Source organism: Taeniopygia guttata, chromosome 2 (assembly GCF_048771995.1).
Source record: "Taeniopygia guttata chromosome 2, bTaeGut7.mat, whole genome shotgun sequence".
Lineage (NCBI taxonomy): Eukaryota > Metazoa > Chordata > Aves > Passeriformes > Estrildidae > Taeniopygia > Taeniopygia guttata.
The window spans coordinates 21534624-21548887 of record NC_133026.1 but is presented as its reverse complement, the minus strand read 5'-3'; the positions used below and the strand labels follow the sequence as shown (position 1 = coordinate 21548887).

Here is a 14264-nt window from a genome sequence, read left to right as displayed (position 1 = left end):
AAAAAACCATGAAACAGCTTTCTTTTAATGCAATTAGAGGCAACACATGGAACAATAACCTTAGTCAGCAGAAAATCAAGGAACTCACAGGATAGCAATTAACTATAGCAATTAACTATGACTTTATGTTAACACGAAAATTTATCTCACTCCAGTTTCAAGAATGTGAAGTTACTTGTGCATCATTTGCCAACAATCTTCCTGTATGAGCAGTTCATGACATGTTTTACAGAAAGGCAGTATCAAAACATGTAGCAAAGTACTTAAGACCTCTCTACATATCATTAAGTGTCCCCTGTACCAAATGTGCCCATGCAATTTGCCCAAAGCAATCAGGGTAATACAGAAAAGATCTAAAGAGACAACACAAAAATCTATCAATATCAAAATGAGCCAGAACACAATCTTTTTCCCCTAAAATTAGTTGGTAACCCCAATGTACTTGACAAAACTTACAGAACAAAGATTCCTGTTGGTACAATGGTGTAAAATTCTCCACAATAAAGCAAATATAAAGCAAATATAAACTACCTCAATACACTTAACAGTCCATAAAATAAATATAAAGTAAATAGAACTACCTCAATATACTCAACAGTCCATAAACTTTCTCAGTTTTACAAACTTTAGTTCTTGGACTCAGATTTCTCTTGGGATAAAAGCTGTATGCTAAAAAGGCACCACATCATGTTATTCATCGCTCATTCAGAACATGATAGACGAAGGCACACACAGACAATGCTATTTTATCAGAAAATCCACAAGGACTGTACATTCCCTCAAGTAATTTTGCACATTCTTAATTATAGTGGAGGCCTTTCTAACAGCAAAATTTTTCTTCAGCCTTTATCTCCATGTTTGAGATTACTTCATTTTATGTACAAATACGTGCTGCTTGCTTGCCCTAAAGAGACTCTGGCTAGCACAGCAGGCCCACCTTCCCTCCTGCTGCTAAAAGAGCTTCATGCTGCACGAGTGACTAAAACTGCACTAGGCCAAGCTAGATGGTGGCTAAAAATGACAGGCAATTCATCAAATACAAGATCTATTTAAAAGCATTACCATCGCAGATGCGATGAGATTCTATGCAATGAGGCTGTCACTAGCTCAAGCTCTAACTGCTCAAAGAGAAAGACAAAACTCCTCCTCTGCCTTTCTCACAGCACACCACTATGGTGGTGACAGCAGCTCTGAAAACACCAGGTCTTGGCTTGCTTCTCTCTGTTCAGGACAGGAACCATTTGCTTGATTTTCACACACTAAGGCAGAACTACCAACTCACTTTTATAACAAGTGACATGCAAATTAAAATTAAATTAGAAAGCACGCACAAATTAAAACAGAACCAGGCTCTCACTTTTGAAGGTTGTTGAATTTTAATCTCCTGGGAGTCAGATGCAGAATCTGATTTGGTGCCTCCAGAATTTGGTTTCTCCTTTTTTCTCTTCTGCTTCTTTTTCTTCTTCTTCGCTCCCAAATCCCCTCCAGGACTTCTGCCAGAGATTCAGAGAATGTGCAATAAGAAAAATCAGTACCACTGAGCCTCAAATTTAAAAAAAGTTAAATATGGAAAATCCAGCATTTTGATATGAAAAATCCAATAGTGGTTTGAATGTAAAGAAAAGGCAGCAGAAAGAAAGCAAGGAAGGGGGGAACTGAGAGCATTGATGTAAAACTTCCTGCAATCACTGTCTCATTTGTTTTATGCTCTGAAACCAGCACAACCAGGCATTTTGACATATTCATGTCAAATTGTGATACTACATAGAAACCAGTACTCTTCTCCAGACTATTACCCAGCACAAAAACAAAACAACCTAATTCAACAGTTTGAAGGAACAGAAGAAAGTATGAGAACTGAGGAAAGTAACCTCCTTGGAAATTTAGTAACTATTAGTGCCCCATCACTTTTTCTCCTTCATGCTCAACTGTAAGACACATCTGAATTTGAGAAGAATCCAGATAAAACATTCTGTTTTCAGGAAATTTTATTCCTAACTTAGGCTGCAATGAAAATCTTGCTGAAATCCCAGTAAGAGACAACATAAACTAACCAAATATTTGTGCTTTAAAACAATAAGCACAATGGGGTCAGCTTTAATTAAAATGTCCCAGTAACAAAGAAAAAATTGCACTTGAGGATTCTGATATATTTTAACTATTGATAACATGAGTTATTCTTACAGGAGATTTTTATTTAACAAGTAATCAAGATATAGAATCAAGATTAGATCAGAATTTGTGAAGTGTGGGATGTGTTGGCAACTCTCAGACAGAATGAAAATGTGGAGGCAATGAGTCAACACTAAATTGTCTTCAAGAGGCTAATCTCTCAGCAAAACCATATGCATATAATGGAACTGAAGACAGACTGGGGGGCTTCGATATTTTTCACTGGAACAGAAAAATGTCAATGCAACAAACAATTGTTTCTTTTAATCCTGCAGGGGGAAAAAACCCAGGTATCATACTGACAAACAAAAAGAAAGAAAACTCAGAAGAACATAACTAAAGTTATTGTGATCAATGTATTTGCAAGGACATATTATTTGCTGTAACATGCTCACTTTCAAGATTATGATGACCAGTCTTAGCATCTATGCCTTGTCTGAGCTGATGTTGTCAAGAAGACACCCTCCCTCTATAGTTGGGAGGCCCAAAGCCTGCAATTAACCAAACAATGCAACTAAGCAAAGACTGATTTTTGTGACATCATTACTGTACTTTAGAATTGTCTGTAGTGAAAGATCAATCTCAAGAAGTCCATAACTTTCAAGGTTACACTGGGTTATGCTCCCAGACAGAAAGCCTGGTAAATGCCGTAGCCTCTTGAACAGGACCAAGTTGCTACTCAATGGACAACAGTAGAGCAGACCAAACACACTGGACAGGTAAGAGACAGTTTGAAGCATTTACTAGAAGGCTGCAGAAACAGAAGATGGACTTGTGTAAGTGATGCAGGGAGAAAATCTTTTGTTGCAGAATAAGCATACTGCCAGACCACCTACACAATCCACAATGAATCACAATTTCATTGAATCACAGCACTTAGGTTGGAAAACACCTTTAAGATCATTGAGCCCAGCATTAACCCAAGTCCATTACTAAACTATATCCCTCAGTGCCACATCTACACATGTCTGCAAATCCCCCAAGGACAGTGCCTCAGCCACTTCTCCAGGAAGCCTTCATCAATACTCAACAACCCCTTTGGTGAAGAGATTTTTCATCACATGCAATCTAAATCTCCCCCAATGCAAGTTGAAGCCATTTTCTCTTGTACTGTAATTTGTTACCTGGGAGAAGAGGCCAACCCCTGCTTGGCTAAAACCTCCTTTCAGGTAGTTGTAGAGAGTAATAAGATCCTCCCTGAACCTCCTTTTCCCCAGGTTAAACAACCCCACTTCCCTCAGCCACTCCTCACAGGACTTATTCTTCAGCCCCTTCACCAGCTTTGCTGCCCTTCTCTGAACATGCTTCAGCTCTAGTTTTGAGGCCAGTGAAGGGCTCAACACTGATTCAAGGTGTGGTTTCACCAGGCCAAGTACAACGGTGCATGATCACTGTCCTGGTCCTGCTGGCCCACTCGATACCATTGGCTTCCTTGGCCACCTAGGCAGCACAGTATCGACTCATTTAAAATAGTAAAATTTAAATCTATCTGAAGGCCTGTATACCAAGCTGACATTTTATACAGAATTTAAACGCAAAACACACCCAAAAGACTGGCAAGTGGTTATAAATACAAACCAGCAAAACCTCACACATGTGTACAAGACCTAGGACTTCACTACCTTCACTGGCAAAACTGAGATAAAAATACTAGGGGAGTGATTTCACCTTTGCTGAGATTCATTTAAGGAAGTATTTTTTTACTTTCTGCAACTGTCCACCAACTTGTCTTTCCCTGTAACACCTCACATATAGCAAACAAAAGATGCCTGTGCCCAAGCTGGCTCCCAAGGATTTGTGTGCTGAACACCAGGCTATTCAGAGTTTCAGCAAACACTGTTCTTGAACAGACACCCTCAGCAGGTACCGAGCCCCGAACTGCACCAGTGCAGCTCACTGTCTTCTTGTGTTTCAGGAGGATCCGGAGTCACATACACCACAGGGGAATTTTGCTCACTAGGATTACCTGAGGGCCAATGTTTTATTTAGTTTGGTGAAATAATGAACAATTGAACAAAAAAAAAAAGCTTGGCAGCTGTGGAGAAAAATCAGCTTTGCCAAGCTCTTCTAATGTTATCCCCAGTCAAACCGTACTTTTGCCAGGACAATCATCGTTTGTTCTTTGACCAAGTCAGAATCTTTTTCATATAGAAATGTATATTCTTCAGCTGGGAAAGAAGGAATACAGAAGTAAAGTGCCACATATAGTAAAATATATGTGGCGTTTTATACTGCACTACTAGATTTTAATTTTTTTTTAATGTTCCAAAATCCCAGTCCTTGGTTTATGACCTTTGGGTTTAAATTTTTCACACTGTCTGTTGCAAAATAAATTTTGATATCTTTGTCTGACAGGTTATCCAGGGATCATTCCAAGCAGTTATTTATGCACAATCTCCTGCTTGGGTCAGTTTATTTTTCACTGTTACAGTCCACACAATTTAAAAAGAGGATTTAAATAGAGTTCTACTCATCCTACTCATCCTGCCTATTTAGGCACGCCTGCAGCCCAGATATTTGGCAGCTGGCAGCACACAGAAACTTCTATGTACTCAGTAAACAGGTTTGTCCAACACAAGTTACAGAGATACCAAGCAAATGAGGGCAGAAGCAAAACCAAAACATCTCCTGAGATTTGTTGTCCTTCTCATGCTCTGCCTTGGAAAGAACTGAACGACTCTAAAACTGGGAGTGAGAACTTGGTTGCTCAACTTGTAGTAATTATGCTAGACTTGACAGCACAAAGGATATGTAAAGGTAACAAGATTGAAACCAAAGGCTCCTATTAAAAGCTTTTCTCTGACATTCCTGTATGCTGACTAGTATCTGAATTCTCCTCTGTCAGGTCAGATACATAATGACACATTGAATCGTATCTCACACTTAGAAGCTGGGAGGAAAAGAGTTTCCCATTTTTATGAAAGTTGACTTTAAGCGTGAAATCTCTTTTTCCAAACTACCCTGCACCTGCAAAGTGACACAACTTTGAATTCAGGTCCTATGTGGAAAGCAGAAAAACAATACAGATCCCAGGGTGTTGCCATGTCAAGCTGGCAGGTCAGGAAACATGACTTTTCACGCATCAGATCAACACATCTGCCCCAGTCCAGCCTGCCACACAGACCACAACAGATTATACAAAGAAAACCATTCAATGTTAGACTTCTGGAAGATTTTGACTACGTCAGTCTAGTGGAGACGCACTTATACCAGGAGAACTTCAATGATAGGAGGGCAAGTCTATACACTGAGGTTCAGCTGTAAGTACAGGCACAGTCTAAGGTATTTTTAACTGCCCCACAATGACAATTTTGTCAGTCTGATGAATAAGAAAAAGGTGAGCCCAGCATAAAAGTGACATGCAAATCAAAATTCAGTTGAGCCAGAAGAAGGGTCAAAAGACCTTATTTTCCCCCAAAATGACTTAACCTTGCCCCAGAAACAGGCTGTGGCTAGGACTCTGAGATAGTCACTTAGACCTACAGTTTTATGATTCTGTCTGCAAGTCACAAATGCAAGCCCATGATCCCACCCACATACCTTTCCACTTATGTACACACATCTGGTGTTTTGCATAGATGTGGGAAAAAAATACTTTTGCTTCTCCCTGTATGTGGTGGTATTTTGGTTGGATTTGTTTTTTTTAAACTGAAAAATGGGAATACTTAGTGCATTTGGGGAGAAGTGTGGCAAGGGTGGAGAAACTTTATGAGGCTCAGAGCAAATCCATGAAAAGCCAAGATGGAAAAATCCAGAGGAGCATGACAATTAACCTGTTCAGGTGGTCAAACTGTTTTGGTTCCCTTGGTTTGAGATTATCTTTCTCTCTGACTAATTGTCACTATATTTTAATTTCCTTTTTGAACACTAAATTCTACTTTAGCAGAAAAAGCCTTTTGTAATATTAACATCTGTTTTATGTTATGTGGATTGTTATATTAAGTTACCAATTTCTCAAATTTAAAACCAAACATGTACTTCAGATGTTTATTTTTAAACTGCAAAGGCCTGTGTGAGGTTGTCTTCACAGTATTTCTCTCTCTGTGAGTAAGTGAGGTTGCAAAGCTGCATTTCTGAATATGTTATAGAGATCTTCTGATCACAAAAATCAGGTCTCAGGTATATGGGCAAGACTTCAAAACATTTTAAAGCAGTATTATTTATACTAGGGCTGTCATTGGTTCATAAAGAAAATGGAGGTTTAGGTGCAAAGGGCTTTCTCTTTGCTGTGAAAAACTACCACTGCTTCAAGACAATATAGAAAGGTCTTGACTAGAAGGGTCTATGCCCTTCAAATTCCACTTGCTAACAAACTGTCATTACAAAGAATCTCTCTGCATGAAGATTGCATTTGTATAAATTTCAATACTTGAGAATGAAAGGTTTTTAGCATGAAAACCTAGGAGCAGTACCTTAAAACCGAACCCAAGAGTATTCCTCAGATCTCATGTTTCCTCTGCCTCACCCTTCAAGTCTGTAGTCTGTACCCCGAGATGTAAAACTCACCTGATAAAACCAAGCACTGCTTCCACTGCATTAAAAATATTTGCTTCTGTTTCAGAAGTACTATTCATTACAAAGTTGGCCTTTTTTTAACAATAATCATAGGGGTATACTACTAAAACATTCAAAGCAAATAATTTGTGAGGTCTGGGGGAGTTGTTTAAAGGTCACACCTTTTTCTCATCTGTTGACTAAATGTTTCATGCCCAAGGCCTTTTTGGCAATGAGCATAAGGAGCTATTTAGAATGTGGGAGACTTTATAAGGCTGGACTTAGCAGGGTGGATCCAGGTGCAACAAATATATTTTTTTCTACATCCACACTAACAAAGATATTTTCTAAAGCACGCTTTATTACAACACAGAACAAATACAGCATAATGCGTCTAGCAGGAGCAAACTACAGAACAGGAAAATAGCAATGAGTCACACAACATACATAATCCTGCCTCTAAAAAATAGGAGCAGAATCAGAGGACAAAGACATTTTCACAGTTAAGAGCTATAAAATGGTTATTTTCTGCTGCACTCTTTCAGTGCTCAAGCATAAAAACCCCTTCAAATTAGAAACCAACCAAAAAAGTCATATATATCTAAAAATCTCATTTTCCTGTGGGCAACATTCTAAGGACCTATTTTCAAATGTCAAGAAGCATCTTGAAAATAACTTAATTTACATGGCGATCCAATAGAGACTGACACACAATATTCCGCCTCCTTCTAAAAAAGTGCAGGTTAAAATAGAATATGATTAAATATCGATCAGCACTAATAGAGACCATGCAGAATTTAGCGAGTCAGTTGACAAAGTCATAGTCTCAAGTAGTTGGACTGCTCATAAATTGCTTAAGTATATAAAACCTAATCTAAAAGCTGGAAGCAAACTTTAAAGTTACTTCAAGAATTAATATACAATGACAGGGAGAAAACAGGGAATAATTAATTAGGCTCCTATTACTATGGATTAATATCTCAGATCAAGAGTAGATCTTGCATGCTCTGCTGTCAGATTTTTCCTTTCATTTGCTGGAATTTGTTTTGAGTATTTTAGCCTGCAGACAAAGAGTAGCAAACAAGATTTTTCAAAGATTACAGGAAAATAAAGTAATTGAAGAGTCAATATAAGACTTCATACAGCAGACACTAATAGTGAAGAGGCTTTTTCTACTGGAATAATCTACCACTAATTCAACTACACTTACTAAAAAATACTCATTAAAATACATCTGGGATATTCAAGAGAAACAAGTTTTGGGTGGAAGACCATACAGGCTACAGCTGGTGTCCCTTAGAGAGCAGTGAGACCCGTGTTGGAGTAGAGCAGCAAGTTGTGACTCAGAACTCACTGAAGTGCAATTCTTTGTTTCCTGTTTGCTCCTTAGGCACGGCACTCGCTGTCACAGCAGCCCAAGCACAGCCACACACAGAGCTCTGCTGCAGAGGGCAGCTACAGCCCGGGCACCCATACAGACAGACAGGAGAGGAAACTTCAGTAGGAATACAATCCACATGAATTCTGGACAGGCACTGCCTGAATCATTACCTGGCTAGCAAACAATCCCAACTAGGATGCCAGGTCAGTTCCTATGAAGCACAATAAATAACAACTCTCTGCTCTTAGGACTTTACTTTCACATATTTGGGAATCACCAACTGTGACATATTTATTGAAGCAAATGTTATAAAAGCCCCAAGATAACAAAACACCAATTTGTGCCTTTTATTATCCCAGATTTATATTACTGTAATTATTTCTAACAAAATTATTTTAGTGTGCATGCCATTAGCTCAATGACAGAGCAGCAAGCATCAAAGTTTTCCCCCTTCCTGCCTTCTAGACAAGTCAGCCCTCCAAAGTCCCTTAGATTTCTCTTGCCACGTTTAAGATTGTTGTCAACCAAATCTTAGAAGACAACAGAGTACATCCTCAAACACCAATCACCTATAGAAAAGCTCTCAAGCAGATCAATCACAAATTCACGAGGAAGATATTTGTGTAGCACTGTATAGATTAACCTAGTTCTATTTTAGGTTACTCCAGTCACTCCTGGCTGCGACAACAAAGCGCCTTCTCTGCAATCACGTTTCTAACCCGTCAAAAAAGAAAAAAAATGTAAATGAAGCCGACTTTTGAAACACATTCCTCCCGCTCCCCTGCCCCAAAAGGCTGCAGAGCAAGGCAGAACCTTGGCACCTCGTGCCCGGCCGCAGCCACACTGCAGCCAGCCCAACACCGGCAGGGTGGCAGGGGCCGCAGCTCTGCTGGCTGCCTCTCCCAGCAGCTCCCCAGGCAACTGGAAACACCGCCTGATCCTCAGCGTGGGAAGATCTGAGACGCAAGATTAGTGGAGAAGGAACTACAACCAGACAACAGCGTCTGCCCCGGCTACTGCCGTGCTAAAATACACGCTCTGCCCTCCACAGCGTGTGGATCGGGAGGTAACACCTCTCGGAGGACAATGGGTGAGGAGGAGAGTCTGCAGGACAGGCAGGCACAGACGATGCCTGGAGCGGACCCCGGCCCCAGGGAGCGGACGGTGGGTGTGGGTGTGGATGTGGATGAGCGCGGGACGGCCGCGGGAGCCGCTCAGGCGGAACCACCGGGGGGACACGGGGGCATCTCCTACAGGGGACTTCCTGACGGCCAAAAATACGCAGAAACGCCCCAAGCCCTAAAAGCGCCAACAACAAGGCAGGATTTACCGTCGCTTACACGGCACGATTTCAAGGCCGGTGTCCGGCGGGTAAGTGCCAGCGCCGCCGCCCCCTCACCTCGGGCCGGGCCCGGGCTCCCCTCTCCCCTTAGCGGCAGGAGGGCGCGGGGCTCGGGCCGGGCGGCGGGGCCGCTCCCCGCCCGCACGCTGCGGGAGGCGGCCCGGGCTGGGGCCGCTCGGCCGCCCGGCGCAGGCGCCGCGGAGGAGCCGGGCCGGGCCAGGCCGGGGCGCACAGGCTGCCCGCAGCGGGCAGGAGCGCCCAGCACACCCGCCCCGCCGAGGGACCGCGCCGGGCAGCGGGGGAGCCCGGCCCGGGCACCTCCAGCCCGGCCTCTGCCGCGGGGGAGGACACGGAGCTGCCTCCCCGAGCCGTGCGCGCTCCCCTAGCGCGCCCCTACCCCTTGGCGTGCTCGGTCTCCTCCTCATTGTCGCCGTCTATGCCGCAGGTGTCCTGGTCATCCAGCTCCAGGCTCTGCTGGCTGGCCGCGGACTCGCTGTCCTCCGCCATCACGGGGGAAGGAGGGAGGGAAGGGGCGGGGGAGCCTGTGAAAGAACCGGGGCGCACGGGCAGACGCGGTCCGGAGCAGCTCCCTCTAGCTGCGGTCCTTCCCGCGCCAAACCGGGGAACGAGGAGGCGGCGGCCGCCGGGGCTGCCCGGCCGCTCCGCCACCCGCGGGCCGGGGCGGGGCCGTGCGGGAGCTCCCCGCGTCCCGGCCCGGCCCTGCCCAGCCCGGTGCACTCGGGCGGTGCCGCGCCCGGGCCCGGCCCCGCACAGGCCCCCTCATGCCGACATCCACGCTGCTTCGCCGGGCCGCTACGGCCTCGGGATCCCGTCCCTGGGCGCTGTCCCCACGGCCGCGGGAGACCCGAGCGCAGCCCCGGCGTGTCCGTCCCGCGGAGCCCCTCGGGCCGCGCCTGCAGCCGCCGGGCCTCGGCAGCATCCTCCCGCGTTCTGTCGGCTTGCCCTGTTTCCGTCTCACACCGTGAACACTCGGACACCCAGGTTAATTTCATGGGTCTCCTTAGAGCTTTAGTAGTGACTCTAGGTGTGCTGCTAGGTGTAGACAAAATACCCAGTTGCTTATGGCAACAAATTGGAAGAAAGGAAGAGAGGAAAGCAAATAAATTACTTCAGATGTAGCTCTGCCTTGCTGCTCCCACTAATGTCAGTCACCAAAATCAGAGCAGCGTCTAGGGGACCCATCACACCACCATAAATCGCAGCTTTCAGGATCTTTCCCCATTCTACCTTCCAGGTTCTGTCTCTCCTCAGTTTTCCGTAACAGAGGCAGTCAAGGTTGTATCATGGCTGCACACAATTAACCTGTGTCTACAATTCAGAGATGCTTTTAGCCACCTCAGATGCATGTATGAGCATCTGAGCATCTGATGGGCTTTGCCATCCCTGTGTTTAACTTTTTCCTAGCTGATTCCTAGAGGAAACTCTGGGACTCAAAACAAAACCCTATGAACACTCAAATATTTTGGGCATCTTAGTGGCCAACATGAGTTCATGAGAACCCATGAGGGTTCATGAGGGAGGAGCCATCTCTGCTTGGCAGTAAGAAATACTGGAGATTTGGAATCCTAAATTCCCAGTACAGGGACTGGATGAAACCATCAGGTGAGACTGTGCAGTATGTGGGCAGGGTTGCCCTTCTCTTTGCTCTTCTGCAACCGAATAAAGCCAGCCAGGCACAGATACTGTTTCCCTCCAGCAGCCAGGCATAACCCAGACTTGTTTACCTGCCTAGCAACACATTAATTACATCCCAGTGAGCTGGTGATATAGAATCCAGCATTCAGGCTATCGGCATCATCTGATTAGTCTATGTGTTTTGATTATTAAATACTGCAGAAGAAAAGTATCTAAAATTTTCATGAGGCATAGGACTGCTCCTACCTTTACACACCACATTGAAATATTCATGGCATTTATAATTTTAAATGGATTTGGATTGCAAGTAACAACTTGGTGTAAACATTTTTAATCTTGTAAATTGGAAGCAAAATGGGTCCAATTTGAAAATTAGCTTGTATTTCAGTGTTTCCCTTATTTTTCTAATTAAGATTTAAAAAGTTATTGAGCAAACAAATATATTTAGTTCATTCAAGTGGCTACTACTGTCACATTGGGTTTTTTCTAATTGGCTGCTCTTCATGGTAAAAACTTAAATACTGTATTCCTCAATTTTGAATGAGAGGCAAATGTAAAAGAGTAAGATTGAAAATAAATAAAAAATATGCGCCAAAACACTTTGCACAGTTGTTACAGTTAACAACAGCAGAAGTAGAAATGGTTAGGGAAGAAAATGAGCTTGTGATGCCACATGTTGCACACCTGTATCCATGTGAGATCACACCTCTGATCTTTACCACTCTACCTCTTTGTAGCCCCCCCTGCATACCATGCCTGGGGAGCTGCAGACTTGCCTGTTCTCACAGCCTGCTTGCTGATGGCCTGGATTGGCTGCAGGGTCAAACTGGGGGCAAGTGTTCTCAAAGCATCCTATTCTTTCTGCTGCACTCTCCTTCAGCTTTTTAAATTCCATTTTCAAATGCAGCTCATAACTTGTCTCTTCTATTTTACAGCTTACCTTTGCACAGAACCATCTGCTTCTCCATGCTGGTGTCTGCATGGCAAGGGCTGTGGGCTGTACAGCACTGGAGAGGGTTAGGCATTTACATGCATAGTGAAAACATATCAAAGCATTAAAAAAATGTGTATGATAAATACAAATCTTTGTGCTTAAAGCTATGGGTGATATGGATAGACAGACTATTATTGCTAGTAGAGATTTCAGTTCTTCAAACCATCTGTTTTTGATGATTGTTGGAAGCAAGATACAAGACTTACATCAAATACAGGTTCAAACTGGTTCCAGCACTGCTCAGTTCCTCAGATCCTGGGGTCTCTAGCCCCAAAAAGTAAAAAAAAAAAACAAACCAAAGAAACCCCAAAAAACAACTTAATAATAGGAGCCAACAATTAAATAATTATTACAAATATATAAGTATTTTGCCTTTTTATGTATATTTTTATTCTGGGACCCTTCTCAAACTATGTATGTGAATGAGAATTAGTGGTGACAGATTTTTGGATAAAGACAGTGTTGACACAGGTACTGCAGGAGCTCTGACTGATACTGAGCAATTACTTCTGCCCATCCAATCTCCAGATCAGTCCAATTTACTCCCATCAGCTCTGCAATCAGTTTTCTCACTAGCCTTTTACACTTCCCCCTATCAATGTGCCTGCTGTTTCCTTCTCTTTGCAGTGAGGCTGCAGGTACAGCCAAGATTGGATTTCTCTCATTTTGAATGGAGCAATAGATGCATTAATTATTCTTTACCTTTTGACCATTTCAGTAGTTTTTCCAAAATGAAAGTTTTTAGAGTTTTCTTTTTGTCTGTTTCAGATAGTTCTTTACCCACAAACAAAAAAGAACTCTTCCTGTGACAGATGTGCCTTCTGGGTGGTAAGAAACAGATTAACAGTATGATTTAGGATGCACACCTATGGCATGGAGAATTACACGCAATTAAGAAGTGTCTATAGACATAGTGTCTTCCCTATGAAGACCATAGAAAATCAGACTCTATTATATAAACTCTTCAATTTCTATGCAGAGTTTCTTCTGATTTTACGGTAAGATTTTACCCTTCATAATTTTACAACTTTGTGCAAAAGAAAAGACTCTGTCAAGTGTGCAACAACTTGACAGAGCAACCTATGTAAACTATAGATACTAGACAAGCTTTAATTACAAAATTAATACATCAGGTCTAGGCTAGAAGGCAAGTGTGAATAAATCTCTTGGAAGTTGGAGGTATAGCAGAAACTCAGCATCAAGCATGATTTTGACCTTGCAATGTCAGACCACAAGGACAATTAAGTTAATTAATACAAGCCTTTATGCTGGTTCTTCCAGTCAGTCTGGACGAGCAACCCTCACTTCACCATTGCTTGGTGTTGAAATGCTGAAACTGGTATTTAAGCCAGCTTTTATATTAAGTGCACTTACATACACACATACATACATGTGTGAATGTGTATCCATGCACGTGTGCCCACAAAGACACTTGTCTAAGCACACTTTCAAGGATTTCAAGGAATGAATGGCCAATCCAGCTGTCAAGACAAATACACTTCTCACCAGGGGGAACTTGGCTATTATGTTTTGCTTTTTTCATTTTTATTTTGTTATTTCATGCAGGATTGCACGGCAATTGCAAGGTGTTAAATATAAGTTAGAGCAAATAACATAGATACAAAGAAAGCTTGCCCTCATCAACACCAAAAAGTAGCTTCACTGAAAAGTCTAATTTTAAGGTGTGACATTCTATGTCCCACTGATGTGTGGCCTCACAGCACGGCACAAAACTGAAAGCAGAATCAGGGACCTGGGTTTATAGAAGGGGCATTCCTTGAAGAGAGAGGAGACAGAAGCCAAGGCCCATAGCTTCTCTCATCTCTAAGCTTTTTAAACTTCCTACAACCACTAAATCAACACAACCCCTTAAAAAACAGTGCTTGTAACAGGACCTACCTTAAATAAGTTCTTTCTGTATAGATGCCCAACCTCTCTTGCAGCAGGACCAGCCATTCCTTTGAAAGTGAGATTTATAATCTCACAGCATTATTTTAAGCACCATTTCATCCCTTTTTAATATAAAACTGTCAGAAGCATTCCTCTGTTTGGTTTATTGAGGAGTCTGTCTTTCTAGTCATGTGAACACAAAGTTCTCTACAGAATTACAAAAATAACATGTAAACAAGTATTTAATTTGTACCTCCTGTTGTCATCACATTTTCCTTCCCCGTGCCTCTAAGTTTCTAAGGCAGAATAGCTATTTATGATCAAAGAAACTAACT

At 42.7% G+C, this 14264-nt stretch overlaps 1 protein-coding gene across 2 annotated transcripts in view; it reads right to left on the bottom strand.

Annotated features, from left to right (window-relative positions):
* Positions 1 to 10324, bottom strand: part of NMT2 (N-myristoyltransferase 2) — a 32238-nt gene extending 21914 nt beyond the window's left edge. The window contains exons 1-2 of one of the 2 annotated variants that reach the window (XM_030264618.4): positions 9787 to 10324; positions 1358 to 1493 (exon numbers count right to left, since the gene is read on the bottom strand). In XM_030264618.4, the coding sequence (XP_030120478.1) occupies positions 1358 to 1493; positions 9787 to 9896 (246 nt within the window). In that variant the 5' untranslated portion in view covers positions 9897 to 10324. The remainder of the gene's footprint in view (positions 1 to 1357; positions 1494 to 9786) is intronic. The other variant, XM_030264619.4, reaches the window with a different exon arrangement.
* Positions 10325 to 14264: the final 3940 nt, after the last annotated feature.